This window comes from Myotis brandtii, unplaced genomic scaffold (genome assembly GCF_000412655.1).
Source record: "Myotis brandtii unplaced genomic scaffold, ASM41265v1 scaffold181, whole genome shotgun sequence".
In the NCBI taxonomy this organism is placed as follows: domain Eukaryota; kingdom Metazoa; phylum Chordata; class Mammalia; order Chiroptera; family Vespertilionidae; genus Myotis; species Myotis brandtii.
In genome coordinates, this window is record NW_005356712.1 from 3127932 (window position 1) to 3154288 (window position 26357).

The 26357-nt window shown below is 49.6% G+C and overlaps 1 protein-coding gene across 2 annotated transcripts in view; it reads left to right on the top strand.

Annotated features, from left to right (window-relative positions):
• Positions 1–26357, top strand: part of NOS1 (nitric oxide synthase 1 (neuronal)) — an 89797-nt gene that overhangs the window by 42634 nt on the left and 20806 nt on the right. Inside the window, exons 10-21 of one of the 2 annotated variants that reach the window (XM_005863789.2) lie at positions 809–983; positions 4117–4218; positions 4882–5076; positions 5734–5819; positions 8801–8945; positions 10174–10278; positions 10847–10905; positions 11815–11916; positions 13686–13802; positions 18042–18216; positions 21202–21340; positions 21849–21927. In XM_005863789.2, the coding sequence (XP_005863851.1) occupies positions 809–983; positions 4117–4218; positions 4882–5076; positions 5734–5819; positions 8801–8945; positions 10174–10278; positions 10847–10905; positions 11815–11916; positions 13686–13802; positions 18042–18216; positions 21202–21340; positions 21849–21927 (1479 nt within the window). The remainder of the gene's footprint in view (positions 1–808; positions 984–4116; positions 4219–4881; positions 5077–5733; positions 5820–8800; positions 8946–10173; positions 10279–10846; positions 10906–11814; positions 11917–13685; positions 13803–18041; positions 18217–21201; positions 21341–21848; positions 21928–26357) is intronic. The other variant, XM_014537697.1, reaches the window with a different exon arrangement.

Genomic DNA, 26357 nt, shown 5'->3' on the forward strand with positions numbered 1-26357 from the left:
AAAAAATAATTTTTAAAAAAATTCTGTATGTCAACATTTTAAATAAATACAGGATCCAGTTCAGGGCTGAGGCTAGAGGGAGGCAAACCAGGCGAGTCATGTGAGTGCAGCATGGAATCCTGTCCATATATACACACACACACACACATATTACATTTCCACAACCCTTGACCAGAATCGAACCCGGGACCTTTCAGTTTACAGGCTGATGCTCTATCCACTGAGCCAAACTGGCTAGGGCTGGAATCCTGTCTTTATTTAAAGTTTTGATCTTACCCAAATAACTTCATTCCAATAACATGCTGCAATAGAAATTGTATGGTGCCTAGAGGCATGAAGTCACCTGACCCCTACCCAGATTGGGCATCAGGGAAGACTTCCTAAAAGAGTAAACAACATTTTAGCTGAGAATTAAAGTGCAAACAAGAGCTGGACAGACACAGAGGAAGAGAGATCCCAGGAGGAAAGAGCGGCCGTGCAAAGGCCCTGGGTAGGAGGGAACTCGCTTCCTCCAGAACTAACTTGCAGAGTGGGCTTAGCGGATAAACAGCAGCCCGAGCAGTGGTTTCCAGGCCTGGATATCCCTGCACACCACCTGGGAAACATGGTAAGATGCATATTCTCGGGCCCCAGCTCTGGAACCTGTGGTTCTCCACCTCTGAAGCAGTGTCCAGAGCCCAGGAATCTGGTTCTAACATGGCCCCCGTCAGTCGCTGGCATTGCAGCATCCCCAGACTCAGCCTATCCCACCCTCTGTCTGCCCGAGACTCCCGCCCCATGGTGAGCTGGGCTGTGTCCTTCTCCGCAGGTTTGAGTGGTTCAAGGACCTGGGGCTGAAGTGGTATGGCCTCCCCGCTGTGTCCAACATGCTGCTGGAGATTGGCGGCCTGGAGTTCAGCGCCTGTCCCTTCAGCGGCTGGTACATGGGCACGGAGATTGGCGTCCGCGACTACTGTGACAACTCTCGGTACAACATCCTGGAGGTGAGGACCCTCCTTAGTCACCAGGCAGAAGGGGTGGGCTCAGCAGTGCTTCCCCACAGCCAGGCTTTGGGGCTTCAAAACTGGAAACGGGTTACAGCAGAACCTGCAATCCCAGTGCGGCATCTGTGGCACTAACCATGTATGGACTGGGTGCTAGGCGGTGTTCAAAGCGCATTGCATGTATAACATGCTCATTTAATCCTCACCACAACCTCCAGGTTAAAAGAAAACCCCCTCTCACCGATGAGAAAACTAAGGCCTTTGCAGGAATGAAATGATGAGCTCGAGGTCGTGCCACTAGGAAGTGGCAGAGCTGGGATGCAACCCCAGTCTGGTTTTGTGGTCCAAGTTCACCACGCTGCTACACTGCCTCCCGGTGTCAAACTCTGTTAGAAGGGTTTGAGAATGATGGATGAACTTGGGACATTTTTTTGTCTCTTTTCTGGAAAACCAGGCTGGAGGAGTGTCCGTGGTTTTCCCCATACACATTTCTTGGTGGAGGTCTGATTTCCTCCCTGGCTGAGTCACCCTCATCTGCTGAAAAGTGCCGGGCAGAGAGCTTCCTGGGGCCCAGCTCTGGTGAAAGCTCGGGATTGCCGTGGTTTTGTCAGCAAACGTTGTTCCTGACAACAGTCTGCTGTCGCTGGCCTTGTTTCAAAATAGGCCCCTGAGAAGCAGAGAGCTGAAGCGCTGGCCTGTGTCACACAGTAACTAAGGTGGAGTCAGGATTAGACCTCAGAACCAGGCATTGGGTGTCTGTGGCTGAAATCCGTAGGTGTTCACATGGATGGCCCTTGAGGGCATTAGGCCACGTGAGCTCAGTCAGACAGACAACGACAAAGACGGGATGATCTCGCTTCTGTGTGGATTCTGCTCTCTGGTGAAATCGGAGAGTTAGAATGGTGGTTGTGGGGGTGGGATGCATGGGAATTGGGGAGATGTTTTAGTCGTACAGGTAAATAATTTCTGGAAATCTAAAGCACAGCATCAAGATTATAATCAACAACACTCTAGTATAAACTTCAAAGTTTCTAAGAGACTAGATCTTAATTGTTCTCACCACAATAATTACTTACAGGTGTTAACTAATGCTACAGTGATAATCATATTGCAATATATAACTGTACCCAACCAACACCTTGAACTTTGTACACCTTGAATGTGCACATCATGTGTCAGTTATATCTCACTTTTAAAAACAAACTCCATGGTTGTTCGCCTGGAAGACAGAAGCCAAGTCCTCAGCCTTGCCGTCCACTGGAACTGCCAGGGAAGCACAGCGATGCCCGAGACCCCACCCCCCAGGATTTGGATGGAATTGCTCTACAGGGGGAGGGCATCAGCATTTTTCACATCTCCCTAGAACAGTGGTCGGCAAACTGCGGCTTGCAAGCCACATGCGGCTCTTTGGCCCCTTGAGTGTGGCTCTTCCACAAAATACCGACTTCTGCGCATGGGCCACAGTTTCAATCGCACTGTACGTGCGCGCCCGAACGTGGTATTTTGTGGAAGAGCCACACTCAAGGGGCCAAAGAGCCGCACGTGGCTTGCGAGCCGCAGTTTGACGACCACGGCCCTAGAAGATTCTACTGGGGCAGCCACCGATCTGTACAGACTTCTGGCAAGAAAGGAAAAGACAGTTTAGTTAATGTTCATAGAGATGCCTTGAGTCACATTTGGGGATTTTTTTTTAAGTTGTAGAGGTATGTTTTTTTCCTGCAACTAATTTCTCTTTTGTTAACCAAAATAATGCTGTAGAAGTAACAGTAGCAGCATGACTGGCTAGACACCTCTCCTCTTTTATATAATAACTCGAGCTTTATATGTACTTATGTAAAGCAGCAAATTCTTTACTTCCTGCATTTGTGTCGCTGCCCAAAGGCCCCAAGCAGAACCTAACGCTTCAGCCCCAAAGAGTGAATCAGTAAGTCCGCCTCCGTGATCTTGCGTGCATTTCGACTGCATCGAGTAGTCACTGGGTAACTTAAATGAGACTCCCTCCCACCCCTGCCTCCAGTTCCAGCTGCCACTCTGTACAAAGGTTGACAGCTGAGGCTGGGAAGCGATTTACCCAAAGCTGAGAAATTGTCGCATTCTAGCCCCATAATGAGACCCAGGTTCCCACGAGTGACTAGAATTGACAGAGTAAGAGAAAAGCAAGGCTCTAATTAGTGCATTTGCTATTGGGTCTTCCTCACCCTTGACATCAGCTCCTGCTTCAGCTGTAACAAACATCAGGGGTTGTTTTTGCCAGAGACGCCAGCTGGTTGGGGAGCAGCTCCCAGGTTCTGGGCAGTACGCATCTCCCTGGGCTCCAGCTCTGAGGCCAACTGGCTCTACAGAAGTCGAGCAAATCCAGGCACCTCTCTGAGCCTCAGTTTCCTCATCTGTCAGATGGAGTCAGTCAAGCTCAAAACGTCCATGGTCTAGATTACAAGTAGTGGCCACTCCAGGGGTGGAGCAGGTTGGGTGGAGAGCTTTTCCCACTAGGAAGTAGACGATGTCACTCCCAGGCCCACATCTCTGATTAAAACCCTGCGAAGACCCTCCTCGTTACATTTGGAATAAAAATCCCGGCTCCGTGGCACATCCTTTAAGATCCTGCCCTTCTCACTAACTCCCGCTGGCTCCCCACCCTCCGCGTGCACTGCCCTTCTTTCTGTATCTCAGATGCTGTGAGTCTGAACCTCCTCGGGGGCTTTGCACGTGCTGTCTCTCTGCCGAGACCCTCGCCTCCCTCCATCTGCACATGCCTTGCTTTTCCTCCTCATTGGGGTCTCACCGGGTATGCCCCCTCCACGTGGGCCTGTCCTGACTATCATGGTTCAGTGAACCCTGCCCCATATCCCTCCTCATCCCATATCCTCGTCTTATTTTCTCCCTAGGAATTAGCACTGATCACAATATAAACTGTTCTCTCCCACTACAAGTTCTGCTCAATAATAAGTGGCCAGCCACGTCTCTAGTTTCCCACCACCGGTAGGTCCTCGGTAAGATATCTTCAGAGGGAGTGACTCGCTCTGCCAGTGAGCTGACTGATAATTAAGACGTTCATTCATGACACGAGCTAGCCCTGCCCCTCCTTCGTCTGAAGTGTCCCAGCCTGAGAGTCTGTGTTCCCTTCTTCTTGCAGGAAGTGGCCAAGAAGATGAACTTGGACACGAGGAAGACGTCCTCCCTGTGGAAGGACCAGGCGCTGGTGGAGATCAACATTGCAGTTCTCTACAGCTTCCAGGTAGTGCTGGGGTCCCGGCCATCAAGCCTCGGGGAGGAACTGAACCTTTCAGAGCCTTGGAGCAAAAAGTCCAAGAGCCCTCGCTGCCAGGAACCACCTTTGGGGAGATCTGTCCACCAGCGAGGTCTATCGCCCATCGTACATGCCTGCCTCTCCGTGTTGATCTTGAGTGTGGACGTTTGAGGAAGAGATGACCAGTAGGGGGCGGGGTGGGGGTTGTGACTTGTCACCTGTGGTTTTTCAGAATTGAGATGTCAGGTATCGTCCATGTGTTGCTTAGGGACTCAGACTATCAGCTGACAGACAGGATTTTGTCTCCCCACCATAAACGGAGAGCCAAGATCAGTTGCCTTAAATAGAAGAGAATTGTTAGTTTAAATAAATAAACAAATACAAGGACTAACAAAACGGAGTTGTTCCATTCTAGCTACGTAAGAGGTTCGTTTGAAAAAGGATGGGGGAGGAGAGAGGAAGACTCGCTAGAGAGGCCTGTTAGCAGCAAACGGAGACTTTCTCCCGGGTACAGTCAGAAGGAGAAATGCACACAAGTGTTGGGCACTAAACCATCTCCAGGACCTGTCCTTCGGGAAACGCCACTCTGGGAGAATCCGGAAACGCCCCGGCTCTCTTACCTCCTGACTCCTGTTCCCTCTCCACCCACAGAGTGACAAAGTGACCATCGTCGACCACCACTCGGCCACCGAGTCCTTCATTAAACACATGGAGAACGAATACCGCTGCCGGGGGGGCTGTCCGGCAGACTGGGTGTGGATCGTACCCCCCATGTCTGGCAGCATCACCCCTGTCTTCCACCAGGAGATGCTCAACTACCGGCTCACCCCCTCCTTCGAATACCAGGTCCGGCCCCTCCCTGCCTCTTCGCGCTAAGTCTTCGGTAGCCTTGTGTGTGTGATGCTGAGAGCACGTCTCAGTTCAGACGAGCACTTTGGACACTCAGGTGCTCAGTAGCCATGCTTGGTTAGCGGCTACCATATTGGACAACGCAGCTCTAGCAGAGAGATTCCTGGAGACTAAATGAGTCGTCTGGGGTCTCAAGGAAAGTCTTTGGGAGGGACTGAGGGCTGCGTGGGAAGGTCTAGCCCAGTGGTTCTCAACCTTCTGGCCCTTTAAATACAGTTCCTCATGTTGTGACCCAACCATAAAATTATTTTCGTTGCTACTTCATAACTGTAATGTTGCTACTGTTATGAATCGTAATATAAATATCTGATATACAGGATGGTCTTAGGCAACCCCTGTGAAAGGGTCGTTCGACCGCCAAAGGGGTCGCGACCCACAGATTGAGAACTGCTGGTCTAGCAGGACAGTGCAGAACGGCTGGGCCAGCCGCTCTGTGCCAGGACCCCTGTGGTCATCACTCGCAGAATCACTCCCTTCAAGGCTGCGGGTTGGGCATGGCTGGGCAGCCACAGCCCCCAGGATCCTGAGCACCTTCCAGGGGAGCCAGGTTCCCCCACCGCAGTAACCGCAGTAACCGCAGTCCTTTCTTCCCAGCCGGACCCTTGGAACACCCACCTCTGGAAAGGCACCAACGGGACCCCCACCAAGCGGCGAGCCATCGGCTTCAAGAAGCTGGCAGAGTAAGTCTCCTGCAGTAGGTGGGGGATGGATGTGCCCCGAAACTTGGAGAGCCCTCCAAAAGGAAGCCAGGCAGCTAGTCATGCCTCTGACCTCTAGCGCAATAAGATTTCTCTACTTTCTCTCGCCCCCTCGTGCCTTCTTTGCCTCAGAGTCTGGGATGTAAATGTCGCCACAGTTCTTCTCCCTCCCGATTTTACTTTCCTCACCCAGTTTCCTAAATTCTTTTCCCGGAGGCAGTGGTATGTTGGTAAAGCAGCTTTCCTAATAATAATATTAAAAGTAAAAATAATAGTAGATTTGTAATGTTGGCCAATCGCCATAGTGTAAATACTCCCATTATGGCCAGTTTTAAGCTACCAACAGGAAGTCACTGAACCCGTAGTAGAGAGGAGCTGGGATGAGCTGGGTCCAGAACATCACTGCCAACAGTGCTCTTGTCCAGGGCTGAACTCTAATTTCATTCATTCATTCATTCATTTGGCCCACAAATGGATACTGAGAGCCTACTCCCTGCCAGGCACTGTACTAGCCTCTCGGGAAGCCATCATGAGCCAGGCAAATGTGGTCCCTGCCCTCTTGAAGCTCACAGCCATTCATCTGTCAGAGAACCACACAAATACAGTCAGCACTTCGAGTGCCCTCGAGGAGTGATCCATGGTGCCAAAGAACAGACTTAACTGAGTTTAGGAGGTCAAAGAGGGCTTCCTTCAGGAGATGACAATTGAGCTGAAGAATAAGATGAATAAGTCCTAACTGAGCACAGAAGGGCGGGAAGGGGGTTATGGACCAAGGCCACCAAAGCATAACTGTCCTGACGTATAGCCAGCCCAGCTGCTGTGGCTGGCTCAGTGGTTGAGTGTCAACCCAGGAACCAAGAGGTCACCAGTTCAATTCCCAGTCAGGGCACATGCCTGAATTGTAGGCTTGATCCCCAGTAGAGGGTGTGCAGGAGGCAGCCAATCAATGATGTTTCTCTCTTATCGATGTTTCTGTCTTTCTACCCCTCTCCCTCTCTCTCTAAAAATCAATAAAAAGCATTTTGAAAAATAAAAAAGAACGCGTAGCCAGCCAAGGGGCCAGCTGACAAGTGGGGTGGAGCCACCTGAGGTGCTCTAACGGGGATGCCAGGCTTCTCCTAAGAAAGAGCTCCGCGGGCTCTCGGAGACACCCCTGTTCAGAACTAACTTACTTTTTGGCAGAGGAGCTAAGTATGCACTGAGCTCCTCACTCTCTTTCCTGAGCGCCCTCAGGTCCAGAACTCTCTCTGCATGGGGGGTAGCTGCAAAAAATAAAAATAAAACAATTGGTGCCATCCATGCCACAGACCCCAGAACTATCTTTCTATCCCTCTCCCTCTCTCTCTAAAAATCAATAAAAGCATTTTGAAAAATAAAAAAGAACATGTAGCCAGCCAAGGGGGCAGCTGTCAAGTGGGGTGGAGCCACCTGAGATGCTCTAATGGGGATGCCAGGCTTCTCCTAAGAAAGAGCTCCGCGGGCTCTCGGAGACACCCCTGTTCAGAACTAACTTACTTTTTGGCAGAGGAGCTAAGTATGCACTGAGCTCCTCACTCTCTTTCCTGAGCGCCCTCAGGTCCAGAACTCTCTCTGCATGGGGGGTAGCTGCAAAAAATAAAAATAAAACAATTGGTGCCATCCATGCCACAGACCCCAGAAGCAAGACACTGGTGGGTCTTGCAGGGACTCAACCCTGGGTGCTGGCTCTGTTAATACAGCCCATGGCATCTCTCTCCCTTTCTCCCCTCCTCTCTCCTTCCACCTAACCCCGTCTTCCAGCCAAGCAAGGGCACCTCAGCAGCCCTTCTTTCGCTAATGAGAGATCACAAATATTCTCAGGGAAGGCAGCCCCTGGCTTCCCTTCAGTTCAGCTGTCTGGCGGGGGAAGAAGGGGGGAATCTAAAACATTAACTGCACTATTAAGATGGAGCTAGAAACAATGGAAGTTAATTATAGCTGCTTTTTTATGCTCCCATCATTCAAAGGGAACCCTCCAGGCACCTTTTATTTCTCTCTATTTCTACCCCTTAGCCCAAGTGCTCCTGCAGCGTGGGTGGTTTCCCTGATTCTAAAAAATGATGAATTTACCACCAATAATCCCCCAGCAGGAGTAATTAGCAAGTTGTCTGCTCGGAGATGCCTGTTAGAGCAGGGATGCTTGCTCTGAGGTGAGCCCAGGCGTTCCTGGGCCTCTGGCCTGGCTGCCTCACCCAGGACCTCATGGGCGGGAAGGAAGAACAGTGGTTCTGGACTCTCCATTTAACTACAAAGGGCCTAGACTTGACATTTGAACTCCCCACGTCTTCAGTGGTAGCAGCATCTTTAAAATTCATTCCTTTGCTAGATATGTATTTAGTGCCTATTAGGCATCAGCTGTGCAAGACCCTAGATATGCACGGCTGACTAAACCAGACCTGGGCCTTCACTTCTGAAATCCCTTTGAGCTCAATACCTAGTGATTTGTTAGTGATCTCTCTCTCTCTCTCTCTCTCTCTCTCTCTCTCTCTCTCTCTCACACACACACACACACACACACACACACACACACACACACACTAATGTAAGCCCCATCACAGCTGCTTGTCCACAGCTACATTCTCTATGTTCTTCAGCTTCTATCACAATTCCTGCACATTAGTGGTTAACACACATTTGATGGATGAACAAATGAGTGCATGAATGAATGATTATCTTTTGGGGACAGTGCTTGGCACAGCAAGGTCCTCAAGACTGGGATTGATCCATGAACAACCCAACACAGTTAACCAACCATTTCAGCTCATGACTCGTTGCTCTGGAGGGACTTAAAGGGGTCAAATGGTGCCCAAACTCAGGCTTTGAGTTCCCGGAGGCCATAAAGATCAGGAGAGTAAGTTCTCTCTGGTTAATGTCATGGATCATGCTTCTGCCCAATAGTCCCAGCCTGGCATTTCCCATGGTCCTCTCCCTCCCCTTCCTCCCAGAGCCGTCAAGTTCTCGGCCAAGCTGATGGGGCAGGCAATGGCCAAGAGGGTCAAGGCGACCATCCTGTATGGCACAGAGACGGGTAAATCGCAGGCCTATGCCAAAACCCTGTGTGAGATCTTCAAGCACGCCTTCGATGCCAAGGTGGGTAGGGGCACTGCCAGCTCTCCAGCCCCTCCTGGTGATTAAAGTGGGGAGGGGAGCGAGGGAAGTCCACAGAGTAGAACCCTTTGAGAATGGATGAAAGCACATCCCAAGTTGGCCGTCAGCACACACGCTCACATTTTCATAAATTCCAGGGGACGGTGATGTCCCTCTCTCTGCAAACCCCCCAGGGGTCCAGGAATCACAAAATGAAACCCCCAGATCTAGAGGAAACTGTTAGAGCAGTGGTTCTCAACCTGTGGGTCGCAACCCCTTTGGGGGTCGAACGACCCTTTCACAGGGGTCGCCTAAGACCATTGGAAAACATATATATAATTTCATATTGTTTTTGTGATTAATCACTATGCTTTAATAATGTTCAATTTGTAACAATGAAATTGGGGTCACCACAACATGAGGAACTGTATTAAAGGGTTGCGGCATTAGGAAGGTTGAGAACCACTGTGTTAGAGGGTTTTATGAACATCCGTTCTGGAGTCAGTTTAAGAAGCTCTGCGTTAAATAAAGTTCAGTGGGTTTCTTTGCTGCAGGACTTGTCAGAGCCTTTAGTCTGCACGTCTGTGTTATCATCTCCAAAAGAGGAGGGCGGAGAATGTAAATATTCCCCAGACATGTTTGTTTATGGCTCACTTGTTTTTGGGAAGCATCTCCAGAGACTGGGCTTCCCTAGAAGCTCCGTTGAAAAATGTTTCTCGAGCGATGCTAGGATACAGGGCAACAATCTTTCCCCAAAGCAGGCCTCTCAGACTGGTTTGGCCCAGCCATCCACCCTGCTGGAGGGAGGCTAGAAAGGAGGCTGAGCAGCCGTTGGTCAGACCCAGTCGGCCAGGTCACTCCCAGCCTAGATGTGGTCAAGGAGGTTCCAAGATCAGTTGGTTTTAAAAAGCTGAAGGGTCTCCATTAGGACCTGTCTCTACTGGCAGTCACCCCCTGCGCCATCTCTCAGATTCCCTACGGCCTCCAGGCCACAGTGACCATAGGAGGTCCCACCCTGCCAGAGGCTTGCAGGTCTACTCATTGAAATAGCGACACCCCACACATTTGGTTCTTCCAAAGGAGAGGGCTCAAGATGACTCATCTTCTGCTTCTCCTCCTCCTCCTCTTCCTCCTCCTCCTCCTCCTTCCCCCATCACTTCTTGTTCTCTCCCACCTTCTCTCCTCATCACCTCTTCCTTCCTGCCCCCTCTTTGCCCCCCCTCCCACCTAGGTGATATCCATGGAAGACTATGACATTGTGCACCTGGAACATGAAACGCTGGTCCTGGTGGTCACCAGCACCTTTGGCAATGGAGACCCCCCTGAAAATGGGGAGGTAAGATGAGTGTTCACCTGTTCTAGCACGTGTTTCCATCAGCAGGAAGAAAGAGGGGCTACCGTAGCACCTGCTGTTCAGTAGCACATCCTCCCAGGGCCTCAAAGACAGTGGTTTCAATGTGGCCAACATGGGACAATTCCAAGTCCTCTGTCTGTTGGTACCCAGGGCCTGGCTGGTTCCTAGTGAAATGGCTGTCATCTGAGTGAGCTGCTTCTTTGGAATGGATGCTTAAACCAAGAGCTGGGTGTCCCCTGGAGCTTGATGCTCCAGATGAGAGAACTGGGGACAATATTTTTATAGAGAGAAAGCCGCCACCAAGGGGCTTGGTGTGCTGGGGGTCAGAGTCCACTTCTGCAGTTCTTTAAGCAGCTGACCCTCCCGTGTGCGTCTGCAGCGCAAGCACTGCTGCCCTGCCGAGCCCCTCGCCATCTTACCATCTCGGACATCCGGGCCCCCGAGCATCAGACTCCTCTTTTTCCAGCCAGGACCCCAGCCCTCGGGCCTGAGCATATCCCAGCTTTAATAATACACTCCTGACATGTCACTCACCTCTTTCGGTCTGCAGAAATTCGGCTGTGCTTTGATGGAAATGAGGCACCCCAACTCTGTGCAGGAGGAAAGGAAGTAAGTGGACGGCCCTCCACGGCCGCATGACCCCCCCTGGGGGTGACTGGAAATTGTCTTTTGGCACCTGGGGTTCACGTTTGAGGTCTGGGTGGATGGCGGTTGTGACCGACAGTCCAGCTGTGGCCGATTTCAGCCGCTGGATGCTCTGGTCTCTAATTAGAGGGTCTTGGGTTGGTCACTTCACAGCCCTGCGCCTCGGTTTCTTTTCCTATCAAATAGGGTTTATTGCACCTGCCTGAGCTCTCCAATTTGTAAGACTCGTGCCCTGTGAGAAACTGGGAGCCCTGTGCAAACGCCAGTTCTCTCCCGCCCCCGGGACCCGACCTGCGGAATCAGTGAAATGCGCTGCTTTCCCTGGCACTGTGCCGCCTGATGCTCAGGGTGGCGCTGCAGCTCGGGTGGGGGTGGCATTCAAAAGAAGGCAGAGAGTGGCCTGCGGTCAAACGATGTTCGAGTGAAAGCGCATCCAACGTGGGGCTGGGTTCTAAAGAGATCCCGTGATCTGAGAAACACCTGCAATCAGCATTACCCTTGAAAAGCCCTTAAGTCGCCCACAAAGTGGAGAACATATGGCAGGTGCAGAGGGAGCTGCCTTTCAGTGAGGCCAGCACAGCGCCGCCTCCAGCTCAGAGCAGACCCCATGTCTGCCGTTGGGCACCAAATGCCGCCGCTGGCCGTGGTTCACAGAAAATCTCTCCTGGTTTTCTTGCAGCCGAGCACGTGTTGCCAAACTCGCATGCCTTCTGTATCCAGGGGGTGGCTGAGTCCCTTGCACTCAGCCCTCGTTCTGTGCCCAACTCCAGCACTCACTGTCCCTGCCCCGCTCCTGCCCATGCCAGCCTGGGTGGTCTCCAGCAGGTCCCCTCCTTCAGGGAGAGATAGGGCACCATCCATTCTCCCCTCTAGGTACCCGGAACCCTTGCGTTTCTTTTCCCGTAAAGGGCCTCCCCTCCCCCGAGGTGACACAGAAGTCCGTGGTCTGGCTGCAGCCCGTGACAGCCAGCACAGGTAGAGCGGGTGTGCGTGTGCATACATGCACCCGTGTGCATGCCTGTGTGCAGGGAGATGTGTGTCTGCACGCGTGCACATGCATGCCCGACGCTCAAACCTCCAAGGCCACATCCAGGTGCCAAGGAAACCTGAGGTTCTAACCCAGGCTGTGCCACTAACTCATTAATTGACCTGGAGCCGGTCCCTTGACCTCTCTGGGCCTCAGTCTTTCTCATCCACCAAATGGGGAGAAGCTCTCTCTGTCCTGACTACGCCTGGGAGCTGGCTGTTGTGCGGGTCAAAGGATAACAACAGAGAGGAAAGCATTTGGGACACCGTAAACCTCATACAGAAACACGCGCTGCTATTCTCACCCCACAACCACCCCCCATCCCTCCCATGGCCACCCCCTGGTGTGTCGCATGCCTTATTTGGAGAAACCATCCCTCCCACTAACACCACGGCCACCCCCTGGTGTGTCGCATGCCTTATTTGGAGAAGTGACTCCATGTGTGACTATTTTAGGGCAGAAACGACGCTTACGTGTATTTAGACCTTTCCCGATCCTGGAGCAAGAACTGAGGATCCCGCTTAGGATCCTGCTGCCAGAATGCGCAGTTTCTTTTTTTGTCTCTTGCACTCAGATTGATGTCTTGAGTTTTTGTGTTTCGCTTTGCTTTGTTTCTTCTGTTTGGAGGTTTGGATTTCTTGGTTTGGTTTTGTTTTGGGGGGGTTATCTTGGAGACATTTTTTGTTTTGTTTTGTTTCTGCCCTGTCTGAGGTCAAAACTTACTTTTAGAGAAAAACTGGAAAACCAGGTGTGTGTGTTTTCTTGAGGCTTCAGGCTCCTGAGCCTCTAGTGCTGAGGTTTGAGTCCCGGTGACATCTTCCTTCCCCTTCAAAACACGTTAATGAGAAAGCCAGTCTCCTCTCCTGCCACATGTCAGTGCTGAGCACTTTCCATGCTGACGTGGAAGGTGGGAGGTGACAGACCCCGGAAATGTCTAAGGACCACATCTTGACAGAAAGAGCCGCGTCCAATCAAACTTCCCAGGGTGACGAACGTGGTCTGTATTTCTGCCGCACGTGGTTGTTGACACTCCTTGAGAATTGTCATCTTCTCATTGATACAGGCCCCTGTGTACACCTGAACGTCAGTGAGCAACTGACGTGTGGCTAGTGCAAGTGAGAAACGGAATTTTTCGTTGTATTTCGTGTGAATTAATTTGGCTTTACGTTCAAATAGCCACAGGTAGCCAATGGCCACCACAGTGGACAGTACAAGTCCAGGTCCAGGCTACGCAAAGTGAGGTCTGGGGACCAACGGCATCGGCATCTCCTGGGAGTTTATTAGAAATGCAGACTCTCAGGCCCGGCCCCAAATCTTCAGAATCAGGATCTGCCTAACCCAGTCCCAGGCTGATCCTTACGCACGTTACAATTTGGGTAGCAAGGAAGCATGGTCTAATGGTTAGGGGTGGTCTGTTCTACTCCTTCCTGCCTTCTTGCCTAGTCAATCATTTTGACTGTCCGGCTTTCAATTTCCTGATCTGAGTGTGGTCAGAAAGAAACCCTTTAATACACATGGCATCAAGGACAGGTGGCTGGCTGGCACGGTGGTGGGCGAGGGTAAGTTGATCCATTGTGGAGGAGGCCTTAGGATGCTGTGGTCTCACTCATCACACGTGAGAGGGTCCTAGAACCAGGACTGGTCTTTTGAAGATCCAGGGCGGTGACCTCAGGCGAGGGCTCAAGCCAGAGCTCATGACTCTCTCTCCTTTTTGCAGGAGCTACAAGGTCAGGTTCAATAGTGTTTCCTCCTATTCCGATTTCCACAAATCATCAGGCAATGGGCCGAACCACAGAGACAACTTTGAGAGCACCGGCCCCCTGGCAAATGTGAGGTGAGCAAGGGGCTCGGGCATCAGGGATGACAAAGGCTCTTGGGGAGCTGGACTCAGCTGCAAAGTGGGCTCTTTGCTGTGGGGGTGTCTTCCTTCCACGCCTCTTCATCCCTGGAACAACCAGTTGCACCCTGGCTGCACCTGACTCCTCTTCGTAAATGCACAGCCTCATTGCCCCCACAATCCCGTTTTTCCCCATCACCCACCTTTCACCCCATCACCCATCTTTCACCCCATCACACACCTTTCACCCCATCACCCACCTTTCACCCCATCACACACCTTTTACCCAATCACACACATTTCACCCCCTCATCAGCACGTCACTGGTGATGGAGAACGTTGACCCCTAGAAATTACGCAATGAGCTGTCCTTCCCAAGTGATATGCTGCACACTTGATAGAAGCTTCTGGAGACAAACTGCCATAACCCAGTGGTCCTCAAAGCTGGTCGTGCATTAAAAGCACCTGGAGATGTTTACAGTGCACCCATAACCACGCCCACCTCCAGAGATTCTGGTGTGATCAGCCTACGATTGGGACCAAGCATTGCTTTTCAAAAAAAAAAGCCTACTTCTCCCTCCCCCGGCCGGGTATGTCTATTGTTTAGTGTCATCCAATACACCAGGATTGTGGGTTCAATCCCCAGTCAGGACACATACAAGAATTAACCAATGAATACATCAATAAGTGGAACAACAAATCGCTCTCTCTCTCTCTCAAATCAATAAATGTTTAAAAACTGAGAAAATATTTCCCCAATGGACTCCAATGTGTAGTCAGATTCAAAGACACTGGCCTAACTCCGTTATTTTCAAAAGCATCATCACATGCCAGGAGGTAACTTTGGGTAGTACATGGACATATATGTTGTACTTCAATAGTTGTGTCTTCAGTTTAATGGGTATTTGGAAAGAAAGAAAACTGGATGTCATGCCAAACCCTTGGTTTCACAGATTATCGGTCAAGACGAGGCTGATAGAAGCAGAGTATCCAGGCCTGGCCAGGAATCTCTAACTAAACCCGGCCGCTAACTGAACCTTCTTCACAGATGCTCAGAGCAGTGCTCAGCAGATGCCTCAGATCACAGGGCTCCTCGATAGTGAAGCATTGTGGCCATCAGTCCACTCTTTAAAAGACTTCATTTTTTTAAAAAGCAGTCGTAGGTTCATAGAAAAATTCAGGGGAGCGTACAGAGACTCCCCATATACTTTCTGCCCCACAACACATACATACACAGCCTCCTCCGCCATCAGCATTCCCACCAGAGGGTACATTTGTACAGTTGATGAACCTGCATTGACACGTCATGATCTCACCGAGTCCAGGGTTTACAGTAGGGCTCCCCCTTGGTGCTGTCCATTCTGTATAGGTTTTGAAATCTGTACATTTTTTTTAGTTTGACATTAAAATGTCAGCTGCATAGTTTGACAGTCAGACCCATTTTTCCCTCATTAAATCCACCATGGCTGAGAGCAGGTGATGGCAAGTGACAGCCGTGGTCCCAATACAGCCTGGCCACTGTCTGTCTGTGTACAACCCATGAGCTCAGAGTGGTTTTCACACCTGAACACTTGCAATTCATTTAATGATTTAAAAAAAAAAACACTACCTTTGAGCCCCAATTAAGCAAAATGTTATCTCCCATGAAAAAGAATTACATTCTCATGAGTAGACATATGTTACTAAAAAATTATACTGAGCTATAATTATTATCATTATTAGTAGCACATTTTTAACTTCGTTAGTAAAAAAAATGTGTGGGAATTTGTTCTTTCTTGTTATAGAAGTAGCTATATAATCGTTTCCGTTTTGTTTCTTCGCCTAAAAATATTTACTCTCTGGCCCCCTGTACAATAAGTTGGCCAACTCCTGGTGTTGAGGCTTAAAATAGGAACTCTGAAGCCAGGAGGTGAAGACGGTGATGGAAACGTGAGTCTGGGAAGTGACGATGAAGCAGGTCTTCAGGTGCATCGGGAAGCATATTCATGAACTCACCCCTTGGACCATCTGCTGTGAACACATGTGGGCCGGAGGAGCTAGTCAGCACAAACGAAACGCAGGTTAAACAGCGCTAATGAGGAACAGAGTTGGTGACAGTCAAGTACGGTGGACGTCACAAACATTCATATTGCAGATTTGGGGAGCAACACCTTAACCACACGGCAGGCTGGTGCTGGGGGTTCCCAGATCTGCTCAGGCTGAGGGCGGCCCTCCAACCAGTCCACTCCTGGTCACCAGCTCTCTACCCACCAGGCTGCTGCCCTGCGAGGAAAGGGGGAGGAATCCAGGTCCAGGAAGATCGTAGGTGAAGGAGGGATGGGGGAAAACACTGCCTGCTCTCATCCACTTTTCATGGAAAGGCTCTGGAACCAGGAGGAATGGAGGGCAGGAAAGAGGAGAGTGAGATGGGAAAGGAGGGGATAACTTTCATTTGACCTGTGAGACACCTGGACCTATCTCAAGTTCATTCTCCATGATGGCATTTATTCCCACTGTCTCCTGCCTCTGCCCCTGATCCCCTATCTCACCATCTTGGACCCCTTGTCCTAAAAATGAGATTTGGGGACAGCACCAGACCCTGGATGGAGTAGGTTAGACAGCTCCACTCCTTAGCATGTCTGCCATGATGGTCTGCAACAGAACTCTCCGACCTGGGAAAGAAGTGGGATGGGGTGCGCTTGTCCCGCTGGGAACCTGTCACTCCAGTCCCGAAGAGGTCAAGACCTACAGCCGGGACCAAGCCCTGGAAGTGTGACATCAAGTGTCTGTAGGACACACTGAGCTAAGAAGAGGGGCCACCTGAGGCCCAGCCCCCCACTTCCCATGTCTGAAAGCAGCCAGCCCCCATCTCCACATCAACCGAAATCTCACTAACTTGACCCCCATCTATTCAGAGAGCAGCATCTTGGTGGTGGCTATGCAAGGAGGGTCTGTGAGACCAATTAATTTCATAGACATTGCAAGGGGCGGAGCCAGCACATTCACAAACCCCTCCTCCCCTTTCAGAAGGGCCTGTCCACACCCACATGTGACGTGTCAGAGACAAGTCCTCATTGATACAGGCCCCCGAGGACCTCTGTTATAATTCCCATTGTCTTTGTACTTAAAACTGCTCTCGTTTGTAGAATTACAAAACTTGTAGAATTTAAGCTTCCCAATAATGTAGACAAATATTCCCAATTAGTCCAACTTAGAAAGGGACACACAGGGAACAGCCAATGATTCTGGATGATCACTACCCCCAACTCATCGTCCTTAGGACAAATGGGGAATTTTCTCCTGAGGACAGTATTGCCTAGTACAATGGTTCTCAACCTGTGGGTCGCGACCCCTTTAGCGGTCGAACGACCCTTTCACAGGGGTCACCTAAGACCATCCTGCATATCAGATATTTACATTATGATTCATAACAGTAGCAACATTACAGTTATGAAGTAGCAACAAAAATAATTTTATGGTTGGGTCACAACATGAGGAACTGCATTTAAAGGGACAGAAGGTTGAGAAACACTGGCCTAGTAGATACCAGAGGAAGGGAGAATCCCCCGGGGGAGGGAGCTATTTGAATGATAGCCTTCTCCAATAGGCTTGGGGTTGCCTGACCATCATGGCTAACCACAGTCCTTTGGGAGAAAAAAAAAACAGGTGTATTGGTCTGCTTGGGTGGCCTTAACAAAACACCACAGACAAAGTAGCTTCAACACTTGAAGTTTATTTTCTCACAGTTGTGGAAGCTGGAAGTGCAAGATCAAGGTGCTAGTAGGACTGGTTTCTGGTGAGGCCTCTCTTCCTGGCTTGCAGACAGCCACCTTCTTGCTGTGTCCTCACCTGGCCTTTCCACTGTGCACATGCAGAGAGAGGGAGACTCAGGTGTCTCTTCCTCTTCTTTTTTTCCCCTTTATTGAATAAGATATTACAAATGTGTCCTTATCCCCCCAATGTCCCCTCATCCCCCCAATCCTGCCCTCACCCTCCATCACTTATGCATACAAGACCTTTGGTTGATCTTTCTCTCTTCCTCTTCTAATGAGGACACCAGTTCTATTAGATTAGGGCCCTCACGTTATGACCTCATTTCATCTCAGTTACCACCTTGGAGGCGCCATCTGTAAATACAATTAGTTACATTGCGGGTAGGGCTTCAACATATGAATTTGGGGAGGCATAGTTCTATTCATAGCACCAGGCACCCCCTCAGCCCAACCTCACTTGAGCTTTCTCTTGTCTCGTTGGCAGGTTCTCAGTGTTTGGCCTTGGCTCGAGGGCATACCCGCACTTCTGCGCCTTTGGCCACGCTGTGGACACCCTCCTGGAAGAGCTGGGAGGGGAGAGGATCCTGAAGATGAAGGAAGGGGATGAGCTCTGTGGTCAGGAGGAGGCGTTCAGGACCTGGGCCAAGAAGGTCTTCAAGGTAAACATCCTCCCAGATCTCAGAGAGCCAGGGGGAAAGGTCATGCTCCCCTTGGCCCCCAAAGACAGACGGCCTAAACCATCGGAAAGAGAAGGAACTTGAGAGAACCCCGGGTACTTCCCCCAGGCATCCACCCAGGAGGCAGCTTTAAACAGCTCGGATGAGCTTGGGTGACCTTACAACACACATTCTCCACCCTGAACCCAAACTCCTGCATGTGGCTAAGGAGTTGGTCTACAAAAGAAATTACAGAGTCTTGGAATTTCAGGGAGGAATCCAGCCCTCACTCACATTTGGTCGACAAGTAGACAAAACACATAGAATTGATTAACTAGACCAAGGGCCATGCCTTTACCTGGAACTCAGATCTCACCAACGTGTCTACTTGGAGAAGCATATTCCTCTTGTGCTAAATATTCACTGGCCATTGTGGGAGCCACTAGCCACATGTGGCTATTTAAATCTAAATATGATGAATGGATAAAAAAAAATTCAGTATGCTTATGCAAAAGAATACTCTTCAGCCATAAAAAGGAATGAAGTCCTGACACATGCTACAACATGGATGAACCTTGAAAACATGATCTCAGTGAAAGAAGCCAGACACGGAAGGCCACATATTATATGATTCCATTTATATGAAATGTCTGGAATAGGCAAATCTGTAGAGACAGAAAGTAGATTAGTGGTTGCCAAGATTTTGAAAAAAGCGGAAATGGAAGTTACTGTTAATGATGGTACAGAGTGTCTTTGGGGTCACGAAAATGTTCTGAAAGTGGATGGTAGTGGCAGCGGCACATCCTTGTAAATATACTAAAAACCACTGACTTGCACATTTTTAAATGGTGAATTTTATATGAATTATCCCTTCTCTATGAGAATATATAACTATATAAAATATAGTTCATTTATATATAGTTCATTTATCTCATTCTATATATATTCATTCTATATTAATAGGTTATTCTATATTAATTTTCTATGTATACATTAAATTGGATTAAAACGTCCATTTCTCGGTAGCACCAGCCATGTTTCGTGTGCTCAAAAACCACAAGTTCCTGGTGGTCACCCTGTCAGACAGCACAGAGCCATTCCATCCTGCTAGGACATCCTATTCTAGACATGAGGCCACAGGAGGATGAAGGACTACTGGCCTCCTATCTGCGTGTGGGGCATGATTTAGTTGCCCCTGGGGGGGAACAAAAAAGCAATAACTATAGACCCACCTTTACCTGCTCTTTCCTCGGCCCTGGAGAACCTTCTTACCAGCAGCCCCTGGAGAAAAGGGGCTACACAACCTTCTGTCATCCAATTGATACTTTTCATTCTGAAAGCAAATGCAGGTGTAGAGCAAGCGGGAAACTGAGGCCTCTGAGCTATAAAGAAACCTGTGTGGGGAGGCTGTCAATCAGCCTGTTCCTGCTTTCCTCCTAGATGGGGAGAGTGGAGATAACTTGGCTTTTCTCAAACCTCAAGATAACGGTGTGGTTGTTGACTTCAACCGGCCAACTTTGAGGATCCCAGAAGCAGGGTCTGTCACAAGCCACTCTGTCCTTGAGCTATCACCCCCCTATCCTCACACTCCACCCCCAGCCCTGGCAACCACTAATCTGCTTCCTGTCTCTAAGGATGTGCCTGTGCTGCACATTTCATATGAATGTGGTCTGTCATGCCTGGCTTCCTTCACTTTAGCATAATATACTCAAGGTTCATCCATGTTGTAGCATGTGTCAGTACTTCATTCCTTTCTTCTTTAATAGTTTTTATTTGATAGTACATTGAGATTACAGAAAAGTAACAAGGATGTACAAAGAGTTCCCTTCACCCACCTTGCCTCACTGTTAACATACTCATGGTACACGTGTCAAAACTAGGAACAGTGATACAGTGATAAAGGCTTTCTTCAGGTTTCACCCGTTTTCCCACCAATGCCCTTTTTCTGTGTCAAGATCAAATCCAGGGTACCATATCACATTGTCAAAACATCTCCATCTCTTCAGCTGTGTTTCTCAGTCTTCCCTTTCATGATCTTAAGAGTCTCTAAGAGTACTGGTGAGGCATTTTGTAGCGTGTCCCTCAATTTGACCTTGTCTCATCTTTTTTTCAAGATTAGAGTGAGGTGATGGGTTTGGGGAAGAATATCCCAGAAGAGAGGTGTCCTCATCACATCATGCCAGGATCCCTGGGGTCAACATGACTTATTTTAGAGATGTTAACCATGATCACTCGATGAAGGAACATTCCTTTTCATGGCCAAATATTCCATTCTATGGATATATCATATTTCGTTTATCCATTCATCAGTTGATGGACATTTGAATCATCTAAAAATCAACACGAGCCCAAAAATTGGTGAAAAGCTATCCTTGAGAACCTTTGGAGTTATCCATGGCTTTTATCTCTAAAAATAATTCTGAACAGTAATTCTTAGGATCACTAGAGTTAGAGAACTTTTAAACTTAGCAAATGAAAAATAAATGTATGTGCAGACATTCAATATATTGTATAAATGTATATACAGACATTCAATATATTCTGCCTTTAATGTAACTTTTTAAAATCTGTAGAGGAAGATGGATAGGAAATTCTAAAATGTTTACTTTCTTGTTTAATAGTAGACCTCTACACATGTTGGTTTTATAAATAAGTGCTGAGAGTTACATGCGAAATAGATGTGAGGTCCTAAAGACAATAGTAAATGTGATATGTCCACCACATCAAAGGCACTCAAAAAAATATAGGATGGATTAGTGGATGGATGGATGGATGGATGGATGGACCAACAGACTGGTAGGTGGATGGGTGCATGGGTGGATGGGTGGAAGTTGGAGGGGTTGATAGATGGAGGGGTTGAGGGATGGGTGGGCAGGTGGGTAGATGGATGGATGGTTGGATGGTGGGATACATGCCATGACTCAGAGCTGTTGGAGAGGAGTCCCTCTTGGCTGACGGAGGCCACTGAAAGCCCTGTATGTGCCACAGACAGCCTGTGACGTGTTCTGCGTGGGAGATGATGTCAACATTGAGAAGGCGAACAACTCCCTCATCAGCAATGACCGCAGCTGGAAGAGGAACAAGTTCCGCCTCACCTATGTGGCTGAAGCTCCAGAGCTTACACAAGGTACCTCTCACCAGGCTCCGGGTGGGCGCTCAGGACGGTGCAGCAAAGGAGAGTCTGGAGCTGTCACATGGGGAAGGTGCTGAGAGAAAGTGGGTGTCCTCGCTTAGTCCCTTTCGTTCAGTCTTCCCAATGAAGACACTGCTGCTGCCCCGCGCTCCGTGAAGCACGCGCATGGACATCTCTCTCCCGGAGGATGGGGCGTTACCCCGAACCGTCCTCTTCTCAGTCAGTCCAACCAGACTTGCTCTGTGTCCTGCATTCCCACAACCACCCCACCCACCCCAACCACTGCCGCCTGACCTCTTCCTCCATTTCCCTTCACTTTACTCCAGAGCAGCGGTCGACCACTGATGGCCCGCGAACCACTGGTGGTCCATGAGGCCCGAAATTTAGCGACCGCTGCTCCAGAGGACAGTGGGAGTGTGAGTAGAGGGTCAGTAGAAGCTGAAGATGTTCTACTGACAACTGTTTAACCCATTTCAGGAGGACTTTGTTTTTCTCCCCGCAGGTCTATCCAACGTGCACAAGAAGCGGGTCTCAGCCGCTCGTCTTCTCAGCCGTCAAAACCTTCAGAGCCCTAAATCCAGGTGGGAACCTTATTCACCCAGGTACCGCCCGCTGCTCTAGAAGCCCCCACAGGGAGGCGGAAGTCCCTGCTGACTCCAGACACCCGTTTCCCGTCACCATCCCGAGTGCCATGGAGACCCCGTTGCTGCTTTGTAGCATGTTGGTTTCCTGCTTTTCCTTTCCGAGCTCCCACCTGGAGGGACAGGAGAAGGAGGTGGTGATGATCACTGTGGAAAGAGAACGGTTCTATGAGAAGTTTGCCATGTAGACCTCTCCCTTGCAGAACTGCTAATTGTGCCATAGCATCTCAGTCAAAATCACTTAGTCCAGGCATTGTCTCCTGGTGGGTAAGGCTTCTCTAGAGTCCTGCTTACCGGCTTTTGGAATGACGGGAGGCTCATTACTGCACAAAACAGCCACTGTGTGTTTGAAGTCCTGAGTGTTAGGAATCGCCTTACTGTAGCTTAGAACAAAGCATCTCTCCCTAGCACTTCATTTTGATCCCAGTGACACCCTCCGGGGACACCTACAAAAATGTTTGCTTCTTCCAGATGAAACACCTGCAAAGAGTCAAGACCTTGACCAATCTCTCCTGGGCCTGGATTCCTTCCAATTGCTCTTCCTAAGACCTGGTTTCCCATGCCTTTTGCTTTAGTAGAAGGACACACTCTGTCCTGCTGGAAGTGTCGTTCCAGACCTGGTCACAGTGCAGTGCAGGTCCTGTGACCACTGCCAAGTGCGCTGAGGCTATTGTTACCATCCCTGCTGGGAACACGACGCCCGAGGCGCCGAGGTTGCAGGACTCGTTCTAGCAGCCATGCTGAGCTCCCGCGTAAGCTTAGGGATTTGCTGCTCTTAGCTATCAAGTCTTTACTTTTTAATCCTCACCCGAGGGTATGTTTTTATTGATTTTTAGGGGGCAGGGGGAGAGAAAAACATCAATGTGAGAGACAAACATCAATCAGTTGCCTTGACCGGGAATCAAACCCACAACCTTTTGGTGTACAGGCCTATGCTCCAACCACCGGAGCCACCTGGCCAGGGCGACTTAGCTTTCCGATCTTTTCAGAATGATCCGTCCAGGTCTGTCCATCCCTCCACTCGCGTAAGTAAACTTCTTAGCACACGTGAATATCTTTGCATTGATCCCCAACGACTGGAATCCTTTTCACTTTGCAGTTATAGCACATGAAGATCTTTTTAAATCTCGATTCTTTGCGTGCATGGCATAGGACAAAGAGTGGCCTCCGAGCTGGACAGCCCTGGCTGGTGACCCCAGCTCTGCCATGCAGCAGCTGTGTGACGGTGGGCAAGGCCTTCGGGTCCTCGGAGCCCCTGTCTCCTTATCTCAGATGACAGTGAGGACGACAAGGATAGCTGACATGTATCTAGTACTTTGTGCTCCACGCACCATTCTGATCCATTCTCTGCAGGATCTCCCATAATTCTGACCAGCTCAGGAAGGAAGTACCATCATCATCCACATTTTCAATAGGAGAAATGACCATTAGAAATGCAAGTGACTTTTTCAAGGTCACACAGACTTGGTTTCTCTAACTCCAAGGTCAAGACACTGAATGCCTATCCATATGGCCTCCACCGCATTGCAAGGCTGCTATATTATAGACACGTACATAGAGCAACAGTTATATCCTCCTTTCCCATGGCTAGTCTGCATCCATCCCAGCTTCATGCACCTGCAAAGTTAGTGTGCCTGCTTTCTTACGTGGACTTCAAGACTTTGACCAACAGGATGGAACCCCAGGCCTCTCATGTTCTCTCTTAGATCTTCAAACATTAAAGAAATGGATTGGGAAATTGGTCCTTCTGAATAGCTAGTTAAATGCAATATGCACAACGTAACACTCTCCGATCTAGAGAAGGACTCTGCATTTGAAATACTGCACATCTTACTTCCCCTTTCTGTCCTGTGCAAAGGTGTGACTTAAGCAGCATTATAAGAGAAGGGACTTAAGAACCTACTAGAAAAGACCAGATCATAAAAATCACTCCCTATACCATAGCACCTAACAAGCAAGTTAATTGGCAAATGTTCTGATGCCAAGTTGGACCGAAATCTCAGAATAACTGCCCTCCCACCTCTGCAAAGGGCAGCTGCCTCCATGCCAAGTGGCTGCTCCAGGAGCATTTCAACAAGGTCAGGAGCGGGAAGGCAGCGTGGATTCGCACAAAAGGATCAAACTGTGTCGAGGGTTTATCTCTTTAAAAGCATGTTCTGTATCACTACCTGTTTGGGGGCTTACTATGAGTTCCAGCTTTATAAGGTTTTTTGAAGGGTTAATTGAGTGAAAAAGCATGACTCTCTCCTGTTTTTCCCGGCCCAAGGCCCAAGTCGGGCTGTTGGACCCAGGAGACCATAAGCAAGCTATCAGCAGTCACCCCACCGGAGACCCTTAATTGCAAGCAAAGTGCTTAAGAGGAAGTAAACAGCCTTTCAAGGGTGGTCCTGGCAAATCTAAAGAGAAAAGTGGTCGCAGTTACTGCCTGGCCAGAAAACGCATTTTCTAATGTCTGAGCACCAATTAGCAAACAGTGCAGAAGAGTGTATAGGGGAGCACTAATGGGCGGGGTGTGCCTGGGCGTCCTGGAGCAGGAGGAGGAGGGAAATGCAGGACGGGCTGAGCCAGGCTGGTGAGAGCGGCGGAGGGACCTGGCAGAAGAGAACTAAGGTACACAAGGGCCTGAGCACTTGGCGGCCTTAGAGACTGGCGGGACCATACAAAGGAGAGGTCTTGATGGTTGAATCAATTCCAGTTATTTTTCATATAACTGCTTTTTTAAAATGTGTTTTTATTGATTTTAGAGAGAGAGGAAGGGAGAGGGATAGAGAAGTAGAAACATCAATGAGATACATTGATTGGCTGCCTCCTCCTACACACCCCCTGCTGAGGATCGAGCCCACAACACCCGGCATGTGCCCTGACCAGGAATCGAACCAGTGACCTCTTGGTTCAAGGGTCAACGCTCAGATGGTTGAGCTCTTGATTTCCATGTCCCCTCGGATACATTGCCTCTCTCCAGCCTTCACCATAGCAACAGAAAACATCAACATTTGGCTGAAGCCAAAACTCCAGTCTCCTCACCTCCTCTCACACTGCACATCCGGGTCCCAGGTGCCACCTTGAGCCAAGCCATGATGACCTCTGGTCTGAGTGGCTGCAGTAGGCACCTACCCTGTCTCTTTGTTTCTTGGCTTTTCCCTCAAAGATCCAATCTCCAAACAGCAGCCAGAGGAATCTTTTCCAAATGCACACTGACACCTATCCCTCCACAGCTGCACACCCACTGAACGTACGAAACCTCTGGTCTCCTTGTGGTGGCAGGTCGTGACCTCCGCCCAGCTCCCTGACCTCCTCCTCCACCACGCAGCCTGTCTCCATCACTCTCCAAACGCTCCAGCCTCCTTTCCCTTCCTCGGCCACACTATTTCCTACCTCAGGGCCTTGGCACGTGCTGCTCCTCCTCTCGGAAACACTCTCCCCCTACATCTTTGCATGTCTACCCCTTCTCATTGTTCAGGTCTCTGCTCCAATGTCAAATCTCCAGCGAGGCCTCCCTGACCACTCTTATCTGGTGGCCTCAGCCCACTGCCCCCAACCCATCACCACCCACCATCCACATCAGCAACTCCATCTGAGATCTTTTTAAGTCACCTCCCAATGAAGTCAGGGTACTTTGTGCTAGCTCCAGGGAGGGAATTAGCAGTATCTGCCACTGGCTCCCCAGTGCCTAGTACAGTGCCTGACACTCAGTATAAATTTGTGGAATGAACCTATTAACTCAAACTGCTCTTGACAGACAGTGTTTACCCTTTTCTTGAAAAATGTAATAGTAGTTGGTGTTTTTTTTTTTCATTTAATGCTGGGCATTAGCAGACTATTGTTTTATCTGGGAACCTGGCATTGAACCACTGCCAAGCACATGCACGCGGGTGTGTGTGTGTGTGTGTGTGTGTGTGTTATGCTTCTGTGTGTGGATATAAATACAGCACAGGCAGGGGCTACTCTGGGGGAGGAGGTGAAGGCCAAAATGGCTGCTACCTCCCCAATACTTCCCTTCTTTCTCCCCTAATACTTTTCAAAGGTCCATAAGTGCCCCAAGGTGTGTTTTTTTAAGAAGGCCTAGAAAATCCTACACTTAGAAACCTCCAACAGGACTGAGATTGAATACATTCGGTCACCAGGCTAATATTACCCACCAGGGTCAGCTTCCTGCGAAGCTTCAAGGAGCAGGACTGAGATTGAAGACATTCGGTCTCCAGACATTCGGTTACCCACCAGGGTCAGCTTCCTGCGAAGCTTCAAGGACCCAGCCCATCAAGGTGCCCTGGGACCATGTGGACATTCTGTGCTGGGGTTGTCAGCAAGCCCAGCCCAGTCAGAGCCTCAGCCGGCCGGCCTCCTAGCTCCCCTGCCAGCTCCACCCCCAT